Source organism: Biomphalaria glabrata, chromosome 3 (genome assembly GCF_947242115.1).
Source record: "Biomphalaria glabrata chromosome 3, xgBioGlab47.1, whole genome shotgun sequence".
Classification (NCBI taxonomy): domain Eukaryota; kingdom Metazoa; phylum Mollusca; class Gastropoda; family Planorbidae; genus Biomphalaria; species Biomphalaria glabrata.
This window is the reverse complement of record NC_074713.1, coordinates 19,206,146-19,230,263: the sequence shown is the minus strand read 5'-3', so window position 1 is coordinate 19,230,263 and position 24,118 is coordinate 19,206,146. Positions and strand designations below refer to the sequence as shown.

Below are 24,118 nucleotides of genomic sequence, written 5' to 3'. Positions count from 1 at the left end.
TCTATCTTTCATTGCTTGTCTCGTTGCGTGTCTGCTCCCGATTCATATGCTGATAGGTTGGTGTGTGATAGCTTTAAAAATAATCATCCCCTAGACATTTAACGCGCCAAACACACGTCACATTTCCCCACCTTTCACAATAGCCTATGCGGTCTATATGTAAAGGTCGTCTGTTTTTTGTGGCCCACGGTTATCGAGTGTGTCATGTGGTCAGGTCAACAACTGCCTTTACTTTTCCCCAACTAATGTCTGGCACCCATTAGATATACTGAAGGATCTCTAAATACAAAATTCCAGTCTCTTCACCAGGATTTGAAGTCAGGACCCTCTGGTTTGAAAACTAAGCGATTTACCACTCAGTCACCGCGCACCTTGGATAGATATATATAGACTCTAAATGTTCGAAATGTATATTCAGTAAAGCTATTGCGTCCAGTTATTTTTTTCGAACGTACCACGAAGTAGGTTTTTACTGGAGTTAATGGCCGAGGCTCGCGAAGCCTGTTTTTTTTTTCTCTGTGTGTTTTGCTTCAAAAATGCATTTCTGAGTCTTCAGCGTAATATACAAACACATATAAACAAAGAGTGGATTACTGTAATTATCTTTTAGTGTAGAAACTCCTATCTCGCGATGGTACTGAGATATTCTTTAATGCAAAGCTTTTATATCAACCGACTACGTCCGTCTGTCTGGTCAAACGTTTGTACACCCTATTTCTACCACACCCAATCTCGGATCAAGTTGAAATTTTGCACAATTATTTCTTTTTTCAATAATTAAAAAACAACAACAATTAGTTAACTATTGGTATTTAATTATTTTGTTTGGTATCGAACGAGAGAATGAAATTGTACTTCACTGTAAAGGTGGTGTAAGTTGAATTAGTTCCCTTTATACTTTGTCGAAAGAAAAGTTTGAAACTAACAATAGATAACAAAAAAAAAAAAACTATTTTCATAATCGCTTCCCCGAGAGAGTGGCCATTTACCTGTTTTTGCTCTCAATTCATTTGACCTGTTAATTTGTCGCTATGGTGAAGATGGAAAGTTGAATTTCTTAGTACGGGTAAGTATATTCACTATATATATGATGAAACGGGTAAGTATATTCACTATATATATGATGAAACGCAAAACCAAAGAACTTATTCAAATCTATATCGGCATCAGAAAGATTTCAATAGTTACAAATGGATATTCTCTGTTTCTCTAAACATATGGCTCTTTCTCTCTCTAAAGACAATGGACACGCCTTTCCTTAAGATGGTCAGAATGCATGTATGCATCTTTCATTGTTTCAGAAGATCTTGATGATCTAATGTTTAGTTCGCTTGGCACTGCGTTGGTGCGAAGCAGAACTGTCGTAAAGGAGGGTCACTTTGTCGTGCCTTGGTTAGTGCAGTCCTTTATTTTGTTATATTTAATTCACCATTTGCTCTCATTAAAAATGTGGTTCCTAATGATTCCTTTATAGATGTCAAAGGTCAACAACAGCATGGCCAGCATGCAGCCGAACATCCCGGACTCAGACTTCAGCTACAACAGCATGGCCAGCATGCAGCCGAACATCCCGGACTCAGACTACAGCTACAACAGCATGGCCAGCATGCAGCCGAACATCCCGGACTCAGACTACAGCTACAACAGCAAGGCCAGCATGCAGCCGAACATCCCGGACTCAGACTACAGCTACAACAGCATGGCCAGCATGCAGCCGAACATCACATGTGAAGCAATATCCATAAGACTGGTGGATAACAGCAGTGTCTTTACCTTTATGGACGAGCTATAAATAACAACCAAACATAAGTAAAACAACACAATTGTAATGTAAACATATTTTTATTGTCTAGTATCTAGTGCATGATTCTCTACAAAGGGATACATATAGATCTTACAAGAAAAACATTTTAATAAATACTTTTTAAATAACAAAGCTTATACTAGGGCTAGGCGTACTTGTATCAATTAGTTGGGACCAGTTATTTTTTTTTGTCAGGTAAAACAAAATGTGCGTGTTGGAGAAATAACGTGAGCAAACTTATGGACAGACAGACACACAAACAGACAGACACACAAACAGAGTGAGTTTCTTAGTACAAATATTGACACACAACAGTGTTAATTTAAATGACCAAAATCTTAAGGTTTAAAGTGTACATGGCCTTATTTAGCGGAATGTCTTGGATTACGAAGAAAATAGCAAAATTGTACTCGGTACAAAGACCAGCTGTTACAAAGTCCTTAGAAGATGTCTTCGACGTTACTTTTTCTTTTCGGTGTCAAACGTATGCACTTCAGTCTTTATGTACGAGGTCTGTTTTAGACGCGCCTTATTTGTGGGCTATATAGGTAGATAGAATGGACCTGGCCTAAGGAAATTGATAATTAGATTAAAAATGCTTATAGTGGGACAATTAATGTATTTGGCCCATTAATTATGTCTACTATGGAAAGGAACTTTTGTTGACAATAATTGTATAGTTGGTAAATGCAGAGAGAAGACAGAAAAAAAGAAAGACATGACAATGTCATAATGACATCTACAAAACATGAAAGACAGCAATGGGAAAGAGGTTGAGGTAAAGAGACTAGCTGTAAATAAAAACGTGATTTCCCTTTTGTTTCATTCACTTTCTCCAATGCCATCACCTAAGTCTATGAGGCAAATGCTTTAACAAATCTTTGTAAATTTAAATCGTATTGGTTTTTCTGCCTGGGGAAAAGGGAAGTAAACAAATTTTGCAGACGATGATTCAGGCTCAACATCCACTTGAAGCTTTTGCAGAACCTTTAAAAAAAAAGTAAAAAAAAATATTGTGAGTGATTGGTAGAGACTTTGGTAGAGACATTGTTGGAATCTGAAGAGCGGGTCTCCCTAACAAAACTTTAGAGAATGTCGTAAACGTTTCAACTCCACTTATCGGTTTGCAAACTCTGTATGGTAATTGGAAACTGGATGAACACGTAGCTCGAAAAGGGCTCTAACGATTCTTCTAGAAATGAGTTAATGTATATCTTTGTGGAGAAAATTACTAGCTAATTAACTATGATTTTGACCGTTATTCATTTTCAAAATTTAATTATGTTAGAATTAAATTTGGTCTAGAGGTCTAGACAATTGATATCTTGAACACACGTGAGTTATAAGTTCATTTAAGAGTTCAATAAACAAATAGACTTGAGGGAACATTTTGCGCGCCATCTGAGCGTCTTCTTAGACTCTAGACTATCGTCTTTTTATGTATCCATGACGTCACTTGAGTCATTTTCTTCTTGTTTTTTGTTTTGTTGTTGTTGTATATATTATTTATTTGAACAGCACCCTCTCAGTATGCTGCCATGCTTTGAATAAAGAAAAATTAGAAGCAACTCTAGCTTGGCCACCACTTTGTTAATAACTCTTCAGTTGAAATAAATTCTTGGGTATCACTGTGTTTCAAATACATCTGTCTAAAGTAAAGTGTACTTAATGTTGATAAAATTAAAGACATCTGGCAATTGTCACTGGGATGCATGTCTGTTGTCTTTATTTTCAGAGTGAGTAGGCTACCAAAAATCTAACATTAAGGCTTTTTCTGAAAAAGAATGTTGACCACATAGCTCGTTGCCATGTCGTACAGACCTGTAACTTGGCAACGAGCTATTGGTGTCCACAGCCCACAAGTTGTGACGTTGCAGGTCAGTGTTCAAGCCTTCTATGACGATTGGTCACTATCTACTAGAGCCAAAAAGAAAACAAAATACTTTGAGTAGGCCTGTCATTCAAAATTTAATGCAAAGTGAAACTTTCCGATTTGACATTTCTACAAGCAACTCACCACAACGTTTTAACGCATTTACCTTCACAGCAGCTAGATAGATCTCCTGGACAGCAAAACGTCGACCTATACAGTTTCTGGGGCCGTGTCCAAAAGGTAGAACAATCATACTATGAGCTGGATCTTTCTTTGTATTGTCCTCTGACCTCAGCCATCTCTCAGGGAGAAACTGATCGGGGTTCTCAAAATGTGTTTTTGTTGCTCTGTGATTAAACATGTAAACGCAAACCTACAAAAAAGGGATGAGAAAAGCAAATAAAAACAAAACAGTCTCATTCAACAGTGAGTGGTCACATTTTTTTTTATCATTTATTCATGATTTTGGGATTAATGGGCAGTTTTTAATAGTGTTTTGTTTTTGTTTTGGGTTTCTTTTGTTGTTGTTTTTTTGCTGCAAGAAGATGAGTAAAAATAGTTGGTACTTTTCCTAGAATGACTTGTACAGAGAACTTCACAAAAGTGGATGAGATCATTTTTTAGCTCCAATAGTAAATTCTTTGGCTATGGAACCAAGTACGATCAAAGTAGAAACAAGAAATGTAGAAATAGATTTACAGTCACAGTCTTGTACATTTTGTAAGGTTGAAAAGTCTTTGGTGTCTGAAACTCTTCAGATACTGACTCTGGCAGACAAGGTTGCCACCTTGATGGTGAGGAAGTAGTGTTCCGAAACTCAAAGGAGGAAATCACAAAATTGTCATATGGAGGGAAAAAATAAAATAAACAATATAAATGTTTGGATACCTACGTATGTATGAGTGTGTATATATATATATGTATAGACACGTTTAATAAAAGTTAAAGAACTATGTTACGGTAGCAAAAAGTACAAAGGGAAACAACCCTAAGCAATGGAGACAAAGTGAAAAAAAAATGTGACTAAGAGGTTTTAAAAGTTTAAATATCATTTAATGTTCTACTTTCACTTTTTGCTTGTTCTATTCTACTATCTATTGCTAACATTTCCACTGTATAAATATTTTAAGTACTTTATATTTTAAAAAAATATTCATTTTGTACTATTATAAAACAAAATGTCGTATGATGAATAACCTGTAGAAAGCAACATATAACGATAATATGCTATGACAACCTGAATGTAATTATTTCATTTCTATGTTTGATCACGCTGTAATTATTTTATTTTAAATTGTAACTATTTAATTTGTCCCTTTTACTAATAAAAAAAAATTATATATTAAAAAAAAAAGCCAAATAAAGAGGCCAATAGCCCAAAAAAAGAGGCAGAGCCCAAAAAAGAGGCAAAGAAAAGAGGCAAAAGCCCAAGGATTCCTAGGATGTAAATAGCTCGACAACTGACGTCAAAAGCTAAAAAGCTGATGAAGCCTAAAAAAAAAAGAAAAAAAAAGTCTTTGGTGTACTTTTGAGTGGAGACTTCACCAATAAAACTTTGTACACAATAAGTGTAAAATCTATATCCTCTAATTTATGAACCTCAGGAAGTAATCACTAGTTTCGTGGCCAACAGATTAATGACTATATTACAGAGAGACTTATCTTGACTAATATATTTATTCGTTTACTATAGAATATTGTAAACAAATACCTACACCAGCAGGAATTTTGTATCCCCCTAACACAACATCTACTGGGAGAACTCGATGGTTTCCGATGGGTAATGGAAATATTAACCTGAAGAAGAGAGATTCAAAATGTATGAGTTATTAGAGTATTATTTGTGAGTCTTGTTTCGAGTTGTGAACTTCATATTTAAAATATAATATTGAACTATTTTGTATTAGAATAACTTTGGATATTTTTGAATGAAACTCACAAAGGGATTAAAATTGTTGATTAGCTTAGCCTAAACACAGCTTTACATAGTTTATAAATGTTCCATGTGCTGGGACAAATTTGTACACATGCTCCTTCTTCCCTAGTGCTATTTGAGCATGGTATGGGTTGTGTGAGCCAGCCAGGAAAACAAATGACTTGGCAGAATTTAAGGTATTGATTAACATGCATGACTAGATTGACCTAGGGACACCCGTAAGCCGTAATCATCTTCTTTTTTACAATATCTCTATTCAAGTCACTCCTTCGTGGAAACCAGCGATTTTCCTAAAAAAAAATTAACAATTGATGAATATCGCTGAGAAAAGAATTACTAGCTCGTTGGCCTTACGGGGAAAAGTCGAGTTTGATTGTTATCCTTTTTTTAAGTTAAAAAAAAAAATTCTATTTGGCTTGAGATCTATATCTATGATTTTAGGTCAAGATCCAACATCTATCAGTTCTTGAAATAACTATCGCGTTCCGGAATTTCCGAATGTAAGAATCAATAAGATTCAAGCATGAGTCAATGATTCAAGTTTAATAAATTAATGTTCAGGAAAAGTTAGCGCATCGTGATTGAAGTCTAGACTACTCTTAGATCTAAATGCATTGAATGCATATCATTGGAATATTATAAAGTGTACTAGATTTATGGATTCAATTAACCAGGGGAGAAGGGCAGAGGAGGGCAAGGTAAGAAAATGTTCCTTTTTTTAAATCATTAATTTTTAAGAGAAAAAACAATCGCTCTATAAGTTGTATATAGGGGGTTGTGTCACGGTTAACCAGCTATTTATAAAATGGCAGGGCCCATTCCAAGTCACAAAGGTGATTTCGAAGGTCGACTACAGCATAACAAGTATTTTTAAAATTGTTCTTGTTGAAATAGCGTCTGTATTTTATAAGATAAGATAATGTTTAGTATTAATGTTTAGTTCTCTAACCTCCTGAGGCCATTTCTCAGAGCGATGCTTCAACTTCTTCAGCCCATCAAAATAGTGAGCCTAAGTTTAGTTAGTGTCTTTGCTAAACTTTTGGTTTAATAGATCAAATAAGTTTAATTATAAATTCGCAATCATGGTAATCAGAATATTAACCGAAATGATTCTTTCAGTGCAGCTTTCAAATAAACCATCCTCGACAAGGCTGAGGAGGTCAAAGGTCCGTCTGGTCCCAAAACGTCTAGAATTTCTCTCCTCAAAATGTTTTGTTTGTCTGGATTCTTGGCCAGGTTGTACAAGAAAACTTGACTGTATTTCGCCGTCTGCATAATAAGAACAAGAAAAAAATATATTTAAAAAAACAAAGCATATGTAAAGTGTAATTGTATCAATAAGGATCATTCATGTGATTAAATATGTAATAGATCTAGACTAGCAATAATAAATCAAGCCTTATCAAGGCAATACACTAGTCACTGTGTCATTGAAGTATGAATGAAAATAGAAGGTTTCCTAGATATCTATTGTTAGTTTTAAGCAACGACCTGATTCTCTGCACAAACCATAAAGGGAACTAATTCAACTTATACCATTACTTCTATAAAGTACAATATCTTTCCCTTGTTCGTTACCAAACAAAATAATTAATTACCAATTAATTGAATGAATTATATTGATACTTGTCAGGTTAATAAGCGTGCAAATTTTTAACTTGATCCCAGATAAGTGGGGGACTGACTGAGTGAGTTGATATAAGTTTTTTTTTAAAATAGAAATAGGAGAATATTTCCGATTGTCTATCACTATAGTAAATACAAGTACCCGTGTACTACAAGCATGTTGTGTTGTACGTACCGAGTCTGTCCCAGCGAAATAAAGGGCAATCATTATATCAGCGACCTGTTCGTTTGTTAGACTTCTCTCAGACAGCAGAGATAAGAGAAGGTTGGGCTCCTCCTCTTTCAGCAGTCCTGACTTGACTTGTGTGTCCAACACTTCTCTGGCCTGTCTTATATGACCTAGTGCAACTCTTGGCAAGGACACAATTGGAAGAGGTTTTTATAATTGGAATAACTTTGCAATTTACTTTTCTTTATAGTATTTAAAGACCTCTGACCTACATATTTACTGAGGTCAACTGTTGAACAACGGAACTCACCTTCTAATTAGATTATGTGCTGTCTCGAATGTTCGGTATGTCTCATTCCGAAACCATTTGTGCAAAACAGATTTCCCATACAATGAGTTTTGGATCATTTTGAGTGCTGTTTCTGCTGCCTTCAGGAAATCGACAGATCCTTTGTCAGGATTGGCGTCAAATAAACCAAGTCTTTTGTTGAAGAGCACAACAGCGATACCTGCAATTAAAACAATAAAACTGTTTTCTAGCAGAAATATTGACGTATACCCAAGCCAGAAGGATTATGTTATAAATATAAAACAAATAAATGAGTTGGAAAATTGTTTAAACAGTTGCGATCTATGGGGCTGATAATGTAACGAGGGTGTCATGTGGCCAACAGCCTTTACTTTTCCCCAACTAATGTCAGGTAACCTTTAGAGCTGAGTGGTATCAGAGGCGCACAAAGATCTCGTACTTTAAAAAATCCTAGTCTTCACCAGGATTCGAACCCGTTACACCCGGTTCGGAAGCCAAGCTCTTTACCGCTCAGCCTTTGCGCCTTAAACAGTTGGTATCTGTGGGATATTACGTCTCGAGAGATGACCTCTTTCCTTTGCAACTTCTTGTGTGACTAACGAGGCCAATCCTTGATACACAGCTGCGGTCACAAGTTGGGCTTCTGTAATCACCAGGCGCCATTGCGCTTACACACTTCTTTCTACTTCTGTTGTGTATGGCATCTGCAATCCAAGGCCCTTCCTTTATGCTAGCTCTCCATGTAAATCTTTCCAGTGCCACTTTTTCCCAACTGTTAGTGTCATTTTTAAGTCCGTTTAGCATACAATTGGTATTTAGTTACTATATCCTAATTCCAAAAATTGTGTGACATTTTTTTGTACCGTTGACATTGTATTCCAGTGTGTGTTTAGTTCCTGCTTCTGCTTAGGTAAGTAGAAGTAGTAACTCTTTGGATCTTTGACACACATCTTTGAGGCAACACATTTTGTTTGAGATTATTCATGTCTATAAGCATGGGATGTTGTATTACTTTACCATCAATGAGCTGTAGCTGCTGACAACAGTTAGCCATCTTTGCATGTAAAAGGTATAACAGATGCTTAAATGTTTGAAGGGAAGCAACTCCAGAATATTTTCTTCCCTTATTGATCTTGCTTAAGTCCTTGACGCAGAAGTAAATAGCAAAACATAAAATAAATACATAAATGTTGTCACGACCTGTGTTAGTGTATCAGAAGATCACACTTCTAAACCAAAGAATCTGATAAAAAGTGGCTCATATTGTTTCATTATAGCTACCCAAAGAGCAAGCTTGTCCAAATGCCTGTGTTTAAGCAAGTTTAAACATGTGTAAACTACCTACAGGACAAATCTTGTAAAATGTTTGTTTGTAAAATGTTTTACATAATTCGGATGTTCCTTCAGAGTGGAAGATAGTTTACTTCCTAGTCCAAACCTCCCGCAGGACGACGGGGGATGGGAGCGGGCAGGGTTTGAACCCTCGACCGTCGATAAATCCGAACGACAGTCCAGCGCGCAAACCGCACGACCAGGCAGCCATCCAGTTAATCATGAATCCTAGAGTCCAAGACACAGCCCAGTTTGTTTACCAAGAAGGATTACAACTTACCACAGCCAGTAGTAGCTAGAAAATCTACATGAGGCTAAGTGCATGTGTGTTATGGCTTTTAATCTGTACCCAGGCGAAAAACTTCACATGGTCAAATAGATCCCCTAACTGTAAAAGCTTTCAAAATGCCCATATTTACATATAACATTTTCACCTTCCACGAATATCTCTCTATATAATTCTTTTCATGGCTCAAGAGTTTGGACACCAAGTAATGGAAAGATCACTCTTTTGTTTCTGCAAGTCGGACGGACTAGAGTTATCCCACGTAATTTTAGAGGCGAAAAAAAAAGAGAAGGGGGGGAGCTCCTGGTAAATCAGGAGGGCGCGGGAAATCTGTTATTAGTTATAAAATAGTTTAATTTAATAATTTATACACCTAGAATCAGCGCGGGGCCTATGAAAGTGCGGGACACACTGCGGACTAATCACTATATATGATTTTCTTGAGTCCTAATAAATATTTTTTTTACAAAGCCAAAGTAAATGTACACTGCCCGTATATCTGGTACCATTTTTTGTACAAGTTATTTCTCCCAAACCCAATCTCGGATCTAGTTAAAATTTTGATCTTTATTATTTCTTCTACTTGAAAAAAAAAGAATGAATTTTTTAAAAAGGAAAGAAATTGTACTTGCTTGACAGATATGGCGGTAAAAATTGAATTAGTCCCCTTAATATTTTCTATAGAGAATTTCGGTAGTCGCTTAAGTTTAAAGTTGGATACCAACAATAGATAGCTATGAAACCCACAGCGGTTAGTGTATTGGCTTGAGGAGGCTTGAGGAGGCTTGTAGAGGCTTAAGGAGGCTTGAGGAGGCTTAAGGAGGCTTGAGGAGGCTTGATGAGGCTTGAGGAGGCTTAAGGAGGCTTGAGGAGGCTTGTGGAGGCTTAAGGAGGCTTGAGGAGGCTTGAGAAGGCGTGAGGAGGTGTGAGCCCTCAAGTTCAAATTCAAGTCGTACAAGATTTTAAAAAATACATTTCAAAAGCGATCACGGTAACCATCACCCAAATACCCCCCCCCCTTCTTGCACCACCACCCTATTCCCAGCTGGTCCAGACAAGTGATAAGATCATAGCATATTGACAAAGCTAAAAGCATAAAATTGCGCTGAGTAAAACCAAATGGTAAAAATATTTCTAATCGTACAGATTTTATTATCGTTGGCTTAGATCTACTACAAATTGAATACCATGACAGACCAAATTAATTGATATAATTTGTATTTCTTGTATTGCTACAAATCTTGCATTCTAAGTGAACAAATGAAAATCCTGACACTTCTTTTCAATCTGTTACAACTGAATTCAGCAGTTTTTACTAAAACGTCCAGTAACAATAATACATTTTCCTCAAAAGAATCAAAGATCTTTAAGGTGTGTATGTTTTCGAGAGAATATTTTCTTTATTACGGTTTGTTGGGTTTGGGACGAAATTCAAAATAGATCATTTCAAATATTTTGATGTTGTATTGAAAAATGTACGGTGGCTGGGTGGTAAGCGCTTGGCTTCCGAACTGAGAGTCCCAGGTTCGAATCATGGCGAGCTTACATTTGTCAGAAGTGGGATTATAGGCGACTCAACGAGAGGAGGTAGGATTCTAGCCCAATGGCATCTTTAAAACAACTAGACCAGCTTTTAGTTAAAGAGCTAAGGCAGGAACTTCGTTACAGACGCCTGAAGCTTGGTGGTAGCAAAAATGCTTACAGCTCGTCTCCGGCAAGCCCTAATTGATGAAGACGAAGATCCGGAGACCTACCTATTTGAAATTGAACCGGAGATTTATGAGCTTATTGGCAAGATAAATGCATTGTGTGAACAAATTAACAGTATGGGGAACAAGGTAGATAAAATGGTGTCTCAAATGAAAGAAGAAGTAGACTCGTTGGTAAAGGAGCAGTTGCCTGTAGACTCGTTGGTAAAGGAGCAGTTGCCTGTAGACTCGTTGGTAAAGGAGCAGTTGCCTGTAGACTCGTTGGTAAAGGAGCAGTTGCCTGTAGACTCGTTGGTAAAGAAGTTGAGTGGTCAAGACTATGGCTGCACAAACAGTGGTGACGGAGACGCTGGGGATTTGAGCGCCGTCTGTGTCTGTGTTGTGGGCAAGTCTTGTGGTTGTGACTTTCAAGACGAGAAACGTGACAATGATTGCGGTGATGATCTCAACGAGATGTACCAAATCAAAAGGAGAGAGCCAATAAGGAGCGGCTGTGCTCCAGGCAGATGCCCTTTGTGTTTGTCATGTCTCCGTGTAAATAAACGTCTATGTCCTCGTTGAGTTGCCTCCCTTCAGTTATTACAATTGGTGTCAGAAGTGGGATCTAGGTAGCTCAACGAAAGGAAAGAATGACAACGCTGAGGAAGCTAGACGAACTGAGCTACTTTGAGCCTGTATTAGAGCCTGTCACTTTGGACCTTAAGGACCCCTGGCGATCTGCCAGTGCCTACGAGGGGAACTTGAATTTTGATTGTTGCATTCAGGCGGTAAGCAACAACTGTACATGCGGTGCTTCACGAGGGGAATTCAACTGTCAGGAAACTCATCAACAGGATCTGAAACCAGTGGACTTCGATACTTCTGTTTTCACCAGCGAGAGAGGCCCTGAAGGTGGTCAGAAGAACCCTGCAGCTGATGAACTTTTGCACCTCAGACGCTGTAAGGGTGTCTTACAGACAATTCTCCCTGAGACGGCTGAGGCTGACAGTTTGTTAAACAGCGTGGCTTCATGTGGGTCTACAGCTCTTTCACAAGTCATCCTTAGAAAGGGCCTGATGAAGCGCAGTTCTGAATCAACTGCATTAACAACAAGAGCTGTCACTACTACTCTATGTGTCAGGTGGCTGACGCCAGCGACAACCGTCAGGATGGAGAGGCCACGTTTGCGACATCGTGTCGAAAGAAACTTGGTCAACTGGAGAAAACGATACCTGCAGAGAGCAGTGTGGATCGCTTTGTGGGAAGCACGCTCCATGCAATCTGTGACTCCCACTGACCGACCTCCACCTGCACTGATCAACCGTGAACGTGTTTCTTTTCGGGGCGAAAAGACTAAGGTGGGGGTAGTGTTGTAACCCAGCCTTGCACCAGTGCTTGAGGTGCGCACCAGCGCACTAGTGAACGAAAACAAGAGGAAAACAAGAAGGACTGTTGGGAAGCGGCTAGAAGTCATGGGAGTCTGAACAGTCTGGTGCTGATTGCTGTCCTGTGTGATACTAGGAAACTGTTTGGGAGACCTGGAGAGACACTGGGAAGTGTGTCGGTGGTCTGTTCTGTGTTCTGGTATAAATAAGTAGGACTCTTAGAACTTAGACATATTACTCCCTGTGACTTTATAGCAGAAGTCCAAGTCTAACTAGTTACTATTACCCGTACCATTTGTCGATGCTTATCATAAATAAATACATCATTTACTCTTGTCAACTTGTCTTTCGTTGAGTGCCTGCCTTAGAGAGTTACAACAATAATATAGCTTGGAAACAAATCAAAATCATCACAGTCGGTGTGTAATGTTAGTATAATATAAATCTAGATATATTACACCTGGCCTTTGATTTGCTTGCTCATGAATCTATTTTTATATCTCTCATGTGATTAATTCTCTTTTGATCATTGATTTTTTAGCATAAATAAATATATAACTTGCCTATGAAATAAAAATAATGTATTTCTTACTCTCGGAAGCATAACGGAAAAAAAGATCCTGGAATTGTTCCGGAGACAGTTCCTGTGTTTCAAGAATTTTGACAAAATCTTCCACCACTTGGTTCTGTTGTCCCAGGTAATGTGTGGCCGAGTCCACTTTCAGAAGTCTTTTATTCACAGGAGCTCGGAGTGTGTGCCATTCAGGACCTTGCCTAGGATGGGTAACGATAGAAAGTGACAAGTAGCTTGCCATGAAAGTTCAAGTTGCACATTTACATTTGTTTTTAAACCCCGATTGTGACGTTTCATTATGTGTTTATTTGTCACTTGTTTGGGTGGAAATGTGATAATAATATTTTCAATCTGCCGAATTCAACATTATGGGATACAGTTTGAAGTACATGGATAAACTAACAACAATCACCCATTAACTCTGGCTACTAGGTCTATATCAACTTACTACTGTCCGAGGGTAACTAGATCAACTTACAACTGTCCGAAGGTAACTAGATCAACTTACAACTGTCCGAAGGTAACTAGATCAACTTACAACTGTCCGAAGGTAACTAGATCAACTTACAACTGTCCGAAGGTAACTAGATCAACTTACAACTGTCCGAGGGTAACTATATCAACTTACAACTGTCCGAAGGTAACTAGATCAACTTACAACTGTCCGAAGGTAACTAGATCAACTTACAACTGTCCGAGGGTAACTAGATCAACTTACAACTGTCCGAAGGTAACTAGATCAACTTACAACTGTCCGAAGGTAACTAGATCAACTTACAACTGTCCTAGGGTAGCTTGAAGGTTATTCCTTTTATTGTATGCTTCGAGCAGATCAAAGGCTAGACGGCGTGGATATTTTCCTTCATTTCTGAACACAGTCTCGATATCTATAGGGTCAGCCACAACAACGACAGGATATCCCAAGCGTAACCTGATCACAGGTCCATACTTGTCGTGGAGATGGTTGAAGTAGTCTGGGATTGTTTCAGGGCTATACTTCGCTGTCGTGGAAAAAGAAACAACAAAGAATGTCTTAAGCCGATTCGTTAAATGATGATTCTCTATTTAATGCTATTGAAGAGTTAAACTGAAAAAAAAATTATAATGTTCGATTTTATTTTTTGTATGAAGGTATGATAGTATGTGGTACATGTATGTACTGGCAAGTTGGTCCAGTGGTACTTTGTGGTCCCAATTATATTATCTAGGCTAATAACTATAGCCTCTAGATGTACAAAACTACTGAGACAGACAAGTAATAATACTGAGATTTCAGTTGCAACAAAAAAAAAGGAGTTTATTTACAAACAAAAGAAAAAGATCATGGAAAATATAAATGGCAATAAAGGCTCACAAAAGAAAATGACATAATGAAACAAAGCAAAGTAGCAAGACAGTTTCCGGTCAATATAATTAAAGTACCACCATCATAGAGTCACAATAATGTCTTATGCCAAAAAAAACAAAAAGATGGTTTACAATAATATCATACATTCATTAACAATGAAATGACGTCATTCATGAGACACACTACTGTCTCGTATCTAAACAAAAGATGTCTTTAAAAAAAACATACAGGAGAGGGTAAGAGACTAAGTAGACCTATACCATTTACATAAACCAACTTAGTAGTAACAAATAAATAAAGTCTACTTAGCTCATTATCGAAATACTCTTCCCACAACAGTGGCACACTCCTCTTGAGTAACACAGCAATAGTACAACAACACAAGTATTAGTTAAACATTATAGAGATTTAGTTCAAACTACACTGGTCAGTTGAAAGAGAGAGTGGCAATTGTAAACAGTTAACAGGGACTTAAATCAAGTAATAAAGGGGACTAACTCTAATTAGAACATAAAGGTAGCCACCCTTATTGTCCCTCTTGTCACAATAGGGCTATCGCTGATGAGGGAATAAAAAGGGGTGAATGAATGTAACGCTAATTACATACCTTTGTGACAGGTTGGATTTAAAAAAATACCTTTGATTTTGGTTTTCTGCATGGAGCGTTTGTAGATTAACTAGGCAATCGCTAAGTATCTTGATTGCAAATGAGACCATTCGGAGATATTTAGGAGATTCATATATCCGAGAAGTACACATTTTCTCTGGTGACCGAATTACCAAATTGTCCCCTTACAAGCCCCGTAATCGACATTTCAATTCTCTCCTGCTAGGCGAAGAGCTCAGGAGTAATCTACTCTCATTGCCTAGGGCGCCTAATGCTCTAAGAACGGCCCTGTTGCTACTAGATGCAAAGAATGACTTGTTTTACTATGTTCAAATGTCTGCTCGTTTTATCTATCGTGTAGTTTGTAGATATTTTTATGAAAAAATGTTTTGAACAGTTACAAACAAAAATAGATAAACTTACTGAATGGTTTGAAGTTCAACAGTGATCCAATGAATGGCCACTGGTACAGTCCTCCTGGACCTGGGATAGCATGGAATGGCTTGGCCTTAGCCTCATCCGAAGACATTGGACATCCAGAAGTGGACAAATCACGAACTGACTTATTTAACTTCATGACAGTGACATGTCTTTCCAAACCATTGTGAAGCACGACACTCAATCTCAGCATTGTCATCGTCAGGCCTGTAAATCCACTTAGATATCACGTAATCTTCGCTGGGTAGCTTAGAATGTTAGAGATTTAAACCCATGTCATATAAAACTGTACAAAGCCTTCAATCTTTTCTTACAGCCAAATATTGACTAGATAATAAACGAGAATTGTCTTGTGAATAGATATGAGTACGTTGGCCCCTGGTAATAAATAATTCTCTGGTTTTATTAAACAGAAAATTACAAGTTAAACTGATTTACATCTTGTATATTGAAAGTTTAAAAATGTAATTAATACAATATAAAAAATATAAGTTAACAAAAATATTTAGTAAATTGGTAATATAATTATAATCCTTTACGATTTGTTTAGCTAGAATAGTTGAGACTTATGTTTCATGGACGTTAGCAATTCATTGTCGGTTGGAAGTCATGTCTCTGGTGTTAGCTTCCGTTCGTTACATACGAATCCCTGGTGTCAGAAATGTTCGCAGTTGCTACCACAAGGTCACGCCATGTACCAAGTGGTTCTCAAATCTTTAACATTTGCGGCTATGAAGTACACTGTCTCACTTCAAAGAATGTTTCAACTAGAATCGAGGAATCATTGAAATTTACCGAAGTACAACTAAGAGCATCATCTGGATTTTGAAGCAAAACAAAAATTGACTCCATGAATCTTTTTATTTCAAAGGGTAAATCACATGCGAGACAATTGTATAGAGCAGAGAGAACGAACTTTTATACAATCAAGTTATATAATTATATAAAAACAATAAGCACATTTCATTACAAGACACAATTAGGCTAGTTTAAAACACTGAAGAAAGTCATAGCATTCGGACCTTCATCTTCTCTTTGGACGGGACCATACAGAAATACAAACATGTACTGACTGTACTCAATGGATAACAGGGTAGATAACAAGACTGACCTTAGTTTCACCCAGAAACACTGATATGCGCAGCCAAGCACAAAATGACCGTACTTACCATTGGCTGAAGCTGAAATGTAAAGGTATTAGCTATTTACCCTCGACCTGGAAACGACAAATTTCAATACACTTTATTGCCTATGTGGAGTAAGCTCTCTTTGATAGTAAGCTTAAATGTTTAGAGGTCACTTTTAAGTGCAATGAGGTTAACCCCCTTTCTATGAAGTGCTCTGGCCAGGGGCGTGGCTTACTTTCGTAGGGGGGGGGGGGGAGGTGATCAAGGTTAACTTGTTAAATTAGCTGCTTGGATTCACTCAGCTTTTGGCACCTGCAAGAGGATGTGATTCAACTAGGGGCAGAAAGTGATTTGCTCTTCCAACATTTCATTCTATAAGGGTAATTTATTAACTCAATAGTTGGCCAATGAATACAAGTAACTACGATGACTATCCATTGAGGATATGTCATTCGGGCTGCCTAGTGAGGGCTAAATTAATAAAATTAATTTGTTGAGGTTACACCTTTGAAGCTACGTCGCTAGGACCACACCATCAAGGCTGCATTGTTGTTGGTATCAGATAAATCAGGGGTGGCCAACCTTTTGTTTCCATGCGCCAATTTCTGTCACTTCTAATGCAGATGCGCCCCACAAACTTGTACTCCATTGAAATTTGGTCATTTCGATATGTTTGACAGTTTTATCTACCCAGAATAACTGTTTCTATCAAAATCAAAGACATTTAGGATTGGATGGGCAGAGATTGTGGAGGAGGGGATTTCACACACACACAGAACATACATTTTTCTTATGGACATTTGCATAAATAATTGTAATGGTTTATTTCTGAATTTACTACTAATAAAATATAAACACTGATTGCAGTTTTAAATTAAAAAAAAAAAGATTTCTTATGCAAGACAAAACCGTAAGTTCCATGTTTTCACAACAATTAAGGTTAACAATGATCAGAAATTGTGCAAACTTGACGACATTGGGTTGTTTATTGTTCTCTTTTGGCGACACATGTACGTACCCATGTGATATACATGCCCAACGAACGGAGGTCCTTTAAATTGGGATTCCTTCGAAATGAACTGTCTTTAGTTTCTATGGAAGCCCAAAAATTCCGAGAAGCATTATGCTAAATGGTTTTGTTGGTGCGTTTACTAGTTGAAAATCACGAAATCCTAATGTAAATGTGTAGTTTGTGCTAGATTAATTAACGGAATAGTACTTTCAGATGCAAAAGCCGTCTTTGCTACTAAAGAAACAAAAAAAAATTGAAATACTTATATTTAGTTTAATTGTTTCAAAAGAGATGTACATTTCAATTGTATAAAATGCATATATTGTTCATTTAAAATGTAAAGTTTTGAATCTCCATACCTTGTCAGCTTCTTTTTACAAAGCTCAAAACCCCTTTGGCTGGCTACGCTCATAGATTTTTTTTGTAATTTGCTTTTTTTTTATATATTGAATAGGAACTTTTTAGCTTTAAACCCCAACTGGAAAAGGGGGGGGGGTGTCAAACTCAAAACCCCCTTGGCTGATAGAATTTTGAAATGTGTAATTTACTTTTTTTTATATTGAGAGGGTGTTTATCATAATTTTTGGAGGGGTTTTAAAGTCAAAATCTTCCTTAGCTGTTTTCTTGGAATTTGGGGATTGTCGTTTGCATTTTTGTTAGTTTTGTTTATAGAAGACGGGGCTTTAAGTGCAAAACTCCTGGTATGGGGATTTTGAGTTTAGGGGGTTTTAAACTCAAAACCCCTGGTAGGGGGTTTTAAACTCAAAACCCCTGGTAGAGGGATTTTTATCTCAAAACCCCATGATAGGGTTTTTTAAAACTCTAAACCCTCTGATAGGGTATTTTTTTATCTAAAAATCCCCCTGGTAGGGGATTTTTAACTCAAAACCCCCCTCGGCTGTGCTGTGGTAAGTGATGATTTAGTAGTAAAATCTCACCTAAAATAAGCAAAATGAAAGCAAAAAATCATTCAATGAATTTCCCAACCCCCCCCCCCACCCCTGCTACGCCCATGCAATGTATAGAAAACCATCTCTTCACAAAAAAAAGAAGTTTGAAAAACAAATCTTTCCCTACCTTAGGGCTCTCACTTTTTTAAAAAGGATTTGTAGCCATACAACAACAAAAATTGTTTATTGAAGAACGAAAGGCTCTGAAATTTAAATTTTAAAAATTAAACAGTTTTATGAAACCAATAAGGCGAATTCTTGGTTTACGACGCGATTGTTAAATCTAACCTGCAGTGGAGGATTAATGAGAATAATTACCAAAAAGAGATATGAAACCGAGTCTTACGCTAAGGCTAGCTACAAAGATGTTGACATTTTAAATAAAAGAATTGAATCAATTTTTCCGGACGGCTAATGAGTAAAAAAAAAAAAAGGTGCTCGCTAGCAATGATGGAAGAAATGAGTCCTGAAAGGAGAATGCAGTTGAAGCTCTCAACTTTTCTCATAACAATCACAATGGAGTTAAGGGGGGGGGGATAAATATCGCCATTCAAAACTGACATACAAGCAGATTTCAAAATGTTTTCTATTGCCGCTGACGGATACCAGCACATATAGAACTAGAAGGAAATGAGAAGTCTGACACACTCGCCAACAGTGAGAGAACAAACTCACAATTAAACATTGCGCTCTATCCAGAAGAAATGAAGAAATTAATAGTAAATAAAATAAACGAGAAATGGACAGCCTCTCATCCGAATCACAAGAAAGATGATGTATAAGCTATTCAGATAAGATTAACGTCCAATCTTTCGACTCAGGACCGGACACAACAGACTGAGACAACATATGTTCCGGAAGCTCAAAATTGGAACCAGTGAAATCTGCCCATGTGGAGTATCACCAGAGAATGCAGACCATGTCCTTCAAAATTGTTCTCTTTACCATGAGGCCCGTACAAGACACTGGCCCCAAAACACCCCAATAGAAAGAAAACTATATGGAGAGCTCTCTGATTTGGAAACCACTGCGCAGTTCATCTCATGTATTGGTCTAGCCATCTGAACGCTCCAACAGTTCATCTCATATATTGGTCTAGTCATCTGAACACTCCAACATAACAATGAGAAGGAGGAAGAAGAGGAAGCCGCTGACGAGTGTGCCAAGATATCTGACACTACACAACATCTTGAAATTTATTCGCGGTACAAATAGAGATTATGAAATCAGAGATGTTAGTTTGTATGAGTATTATGTATGGGCCTACCACTAGCGAAGTCAAGTGAAAGCGGTTTCACTAGTGACTAATGATGGTGCCAAAGTATTGTTACGTATCTTTCCTACTATCCAGGCTCCCTTTTCAAACTGCACCACACGACACAACGAACTTAAAGAACCTCACAACTCAGGGCTCCAGAGTAACAGTAACAGTTTAATTTCAAATACATTACAACACTGTACAGTTGGCAACAATATCACATTAACTGTCCAAAACCAAGCCTTGCTCCGCCTGACTTCACACACCGTCTGTCTCTAACTTCGCCTCGCCTGGTCACATTGCGAGGTAACGTGAAGTCCCGTCTTTCTAACACACTCGCTCTTATATAGACTCTCTACTGGCCTTCTAGAATGGGATGGAACGTTCTTGACCACTCAGAATGATCACAATCGTCATGACTTGCGTGCGTAATATTTACACACAGGTCGTTGCTGAACTGGCGTGTACTGTCACAGGTCACAGTTGACCGCTCGTCCTGCGCTGGACTGTGGCGATTTGAGTAGGCTAAAAACACACAGCTTACGACCATCTGTGTCACCACCGAGTCTGTAACAATATGGTTGACAACAACCGCTATTAGAAAAGTGTCGAGTCAAATAGTACCAAGCCTTAGTGGCTTCATTGAATCCACCAACAAAATCCTTGTTGCAAGTTGTGAAGTCTGGACCATGATCGTGTTCAGGTGGATCAATGTTAGTCTTTTTTAAATCCATCAGAGGCCAATATGTCAAAAGCCCAGACTGAGCTAAAACTTGAACTGATAGATTTCAAATCCAGACATCGATGCTTGACAAATTTCAAGTGATGCAGACGGATTTCAACTCTGTGTTGATTGCAGAAACTTTTCTAAACCATCGTTTAGGGATGATCACAATAATTAGAAGAACTTATTTTCAGTGATGACTCGAGCTACACCCATGTTACGTCATAATCTCACGGACGAACATCTAGAATTCTAGATTCAGTGCCCACACTTGGTGTCTCATCTATTCAGCCGGGTATTTAGTAGCTGGCTTAGGATAAACTTCTCATGAATTAATATAAATACTAGATTCACAGGTTTCTAATAAAAACTGTTTCAAGTCTATATTTGCTCTTTAAAAAAAAAAAAAAAAACTTTTCGTTGATGTGGCTCGCGACACAAGCGTCGGAAATTAAAATGGCCCGCTGACCATATTAGGTTTGAAATTACTGGCTTAAACTAACAAGAATACAGATTTCGTGCTAAATTTAAGATTCTGTAGTTTAACGTCTTGCCAAGTAGTAGGATGTGTGTGTGTGTGTATTTTGAAGTCAATATTTTTTGTTAATACATAAATACACAACACAAAGGACAACAAAACAATGCGATAAAGACTTCTGAAGACGCAGTCGTCATAATTGAATGCCCCACTGGAGCCAAAAGTTTTGATTTGTATTGCAGGGCGAATACTGTGAAGTCCAACTGCCAGAAAATTGGTTACATTGACATTGTTGTACTTAACACTGAGGACAACAAACAGAGTGATAAAGATTCCGAGGGCGCTGTCGTTCTGAGTGTCCATAATCACTTCACCGGGGCGAGGACAAGGGTCACATGTGTCGACAGTTCGTTGCCCTTTTTTTATATTTCAAGATCATTTTCACTGTTCATTGTAATATACCCACCGCAGCTCATCAATTATAATCATCAAAAATACGGGAGCATGAGTAGTCAGAACGAGATCAGTTATAAATGTTTATCACATGGACCCATTATTTCAGTGTGTATATCCACCAGAAAGTGGTAGTGCAAAGAATATTTCAAGAAATTGTACTTGAATAGAGGTATTCTCAAACAAAAAGACTTTCTCGTATTGTAAACTCATAAAAGTAATTCATGTTTCTCAACACGTCAACATAGATCGTAATATTAAACAGATAAATAACTTTCATCTAAAGATACATAATTGTATCAGTAGAATATTTACATTCCTTTGTATTTAACTTTCTTTTGATTATGTTCATGTTTTAAATTGTCAGTATTATCAACTCGTACGTATTTCATCAAACCTTGTATTGACAATTTATGAGTTATCTTCCTTTGATTGAGTTAACATTTCAATCAAATAAAGACTTTTTAGGCTTACATTGATTTATTACATTGTGCTTGTGTGGTATTATATATTGTAATAGTGATACATCTACCTCGGTTGTTCAGTAAAGTTATGTTCTTATGAACCTTATGGTCTTGGGCCCTGACGCCATGAAGACCTTCTCAACAGACTTGCTACATGTGGCTAAGTCGGTAAACTTTGTGTTGATGTGGGTATACAACTTTTTTAAAAATATCTTTGAAGAAGTTGTTTGACCAAAGTTGATATCCATCAACCTTCTCTGTCTGGTACAAATGTTGAACACGTTTTTTGCTTCCAAACCCGTTCTCGGAATAAGTTAAAACTTTACATAATTAGTTAGTGTGCCTAACAAAACATGAATCAATAAAAAAGAATAAAAACCAATTAGTTAATAAATTACTGTCAATTAATTATTTCGATTAATACCAAAAAGGGAAATTAATCCATCGGTATTAAGAGATAAGGCTAAAATTGAGGTTTTTTTTTGTATATTTTGCTTGTTGTTTTTTTTTATTCTGTTCGGTCCAGTGCAGTAACGTCTAGCTTGTTGAAAAGCGTAAGAGTTATCTGACCAGATGGACTGTCTTACAAAGGTGAAGACAGAAAGCACATTGTCATAGTATTAGTAATAGTAGATGTAAATTCTTTTATTCTGTAACACATTAGCAACAGGCTCTCCTCTACTCTATTAGGAGCCTCGGGATCTGGCTTCCAGTATCTTGCTTCTGAATCTTGCTTCAGAATTTGGCTTCACGATCTGGGTTTAGAATCAGGCTTTGCAATTTAGCTTCCGGATCTGGTTTCAAGATATGGCTTCTGGATGTGGCCTCAGGATCTGGCTGCAGAATCTAGTTTCAGGATCTGGTTTCATGATATAGCTTCAGTATGTGGCCTCAGGATCAGGCTTCAGAATCTGGTTTCAGGATCTGGTTTCATGATAGGGCTTAAGGATGTGGCCTCAGGATCAGGCTTCAGAATCTGGTTTCAGGATCTGACTTCATGATCTGGTTTCACGATATGGCTTCAGGATGTGACCTCAGAATCTGGCTTCAGAATCTGGTTTCACAATCTGGAGTACGATCTGGCTTCAGAATCTGGCTTTGCGAACAAGATTCAGAATCTGGTTTCAGGATCTGGCTTCAGGATCTGGTTTCACGATCTGGAGTAAGATCTGGCTTCAGAATCTGGCTTTGCGAACAAGATTCAGAATCTGGCTTCAGAATCTGGCTTTGCGATCTACCTTCTGAATCTGGTTTTACAGTGTATATTAAGGATCTGACGTAAGGGTCTAGTGTTTCACGATCTGGCTTCAGGATCTAGGCTTCAGGATCTGGCTCCAAGATCTGGCTTCAGAATCTGGCTTCAGCTAGGGTACGAACTCTCCACGTTAGATCCTAGTTCAAACCTCTAGCAGGACGGTAGGGGATCTCGGCGGGAAGGGTTTGAACTCGGGACCGTCAAGACGTCACTTCATCCCCCGGTCATTTCATCCCCTGATATTTTCATCATCTGTTCATTTTATCTAACAAATTGTAATTTTAAAAAGCATTAAATGAGCAATATTTAATGTATTCCTTTTTTATTTAAATGACAAAATTGTAACAGAATAAAATTAAAATAAAATGCCATTAAAAACTATAAAAAATTTAGCATGTAAAAATAAAAAGGCAATGTAAAAAAGTGTTTTTGTGTTTATCTACATCAGTAAGATAGATATGCTATCGATTGTAAGTACAGAAGACGATCCATCGATTCATATTGATGAACAATGTTTGTTATTCTCTTAGCCAGTGTTGCATATTTCTTCCTTGGGCGTTCTTCAGTGCCGGCGCTAGCCTGTAAAACTGATGCCTTGTGCAACTGACTATCCTTTCGTAAACCATCTAGAAATGTCCACATAGTTGGATGGTGGCATGAAAATATACATGCAAGATTATTTCCAATAAGCACTCAAACAATTAATTTTAAGGACATAGGAAACTCATCATGATGGGCATTTATGTTCACATAAATATCTAAAATGAATATCAATAAACAAAATACATACTTACATTTACTTGTAGAAATGAAATATCGATAGAAATAGTCCTATAACACAATTTGTGACTTTAATGTTTAAAAGTAAGTCCGCCTTTATTAGATAAAAAAAAAACATTATTTCAAGGCTAACAAGGTTACAAAAGACAGTTTGTGTGGAAACACAAACTCAAAATCGGCCCCCGAAGTAAAATGTTTTACATAATTCGGATAATCCTTCAGAGTTGAAGATAGTTTACTT

General features: G+C 37.5%; 1 protein-coding gene across 5 annotated transcripts; it reads right to left on the bottom strand.

Moving 5' to 3' along the window:
• Nucleotides 1–1,823: 1,823 nt before the first annotated feature.
• LOC106056982 (probable cytochrome P450 12a5, mitochondrial) lies at nt 1,824–16,722 on the bottom strand. Of its 5 annotated transcripts, none has more exons than XM_056023872.1 (10): nt 16,546–16,722; nt 15,362–15,754; nt 13,762–13,984; nt 13,002–13,183; nt 7,719–7,917; nt 7,415–7,589; nt 6,716–6,882; nt 5,393–5,474; nt 3,844–4,050; nt 1,824–2,791 (listed from the first exon to the last, which is right to left on the bottom strand). In XM_056023872.1, the coding sequence occupies exons 2-10, from the start codon at nt 15,573–15,575 to the stop codon at nt 2,675–2,677; spliced, it is 1,566 nt and encodes a 521-aa protein (XP_055879847.1). In that variant the 5' UTR covers nt 15,576–15,754; nt 16,546–16,722; the 3' UTR covers nt 1,824–2,674. The 5 variants fall into 5 exon arrangements, with proteins under 5 accessions (XP_055879847.1, XP_055879845.1, XP_055879846.1 ...); XM_056023870.1 differs by lacking the exon at nt 16,546–16,722 and adding an exon at nt 16,347–16,510; XM_056023871.1 differs by lacking the exon at nt 16,546–16,722 and adding an exon at nt 16,399–16,510.
• Between the last annotated feature and the right edge of the window lie 7,396 nt (nt 16,723–24,118).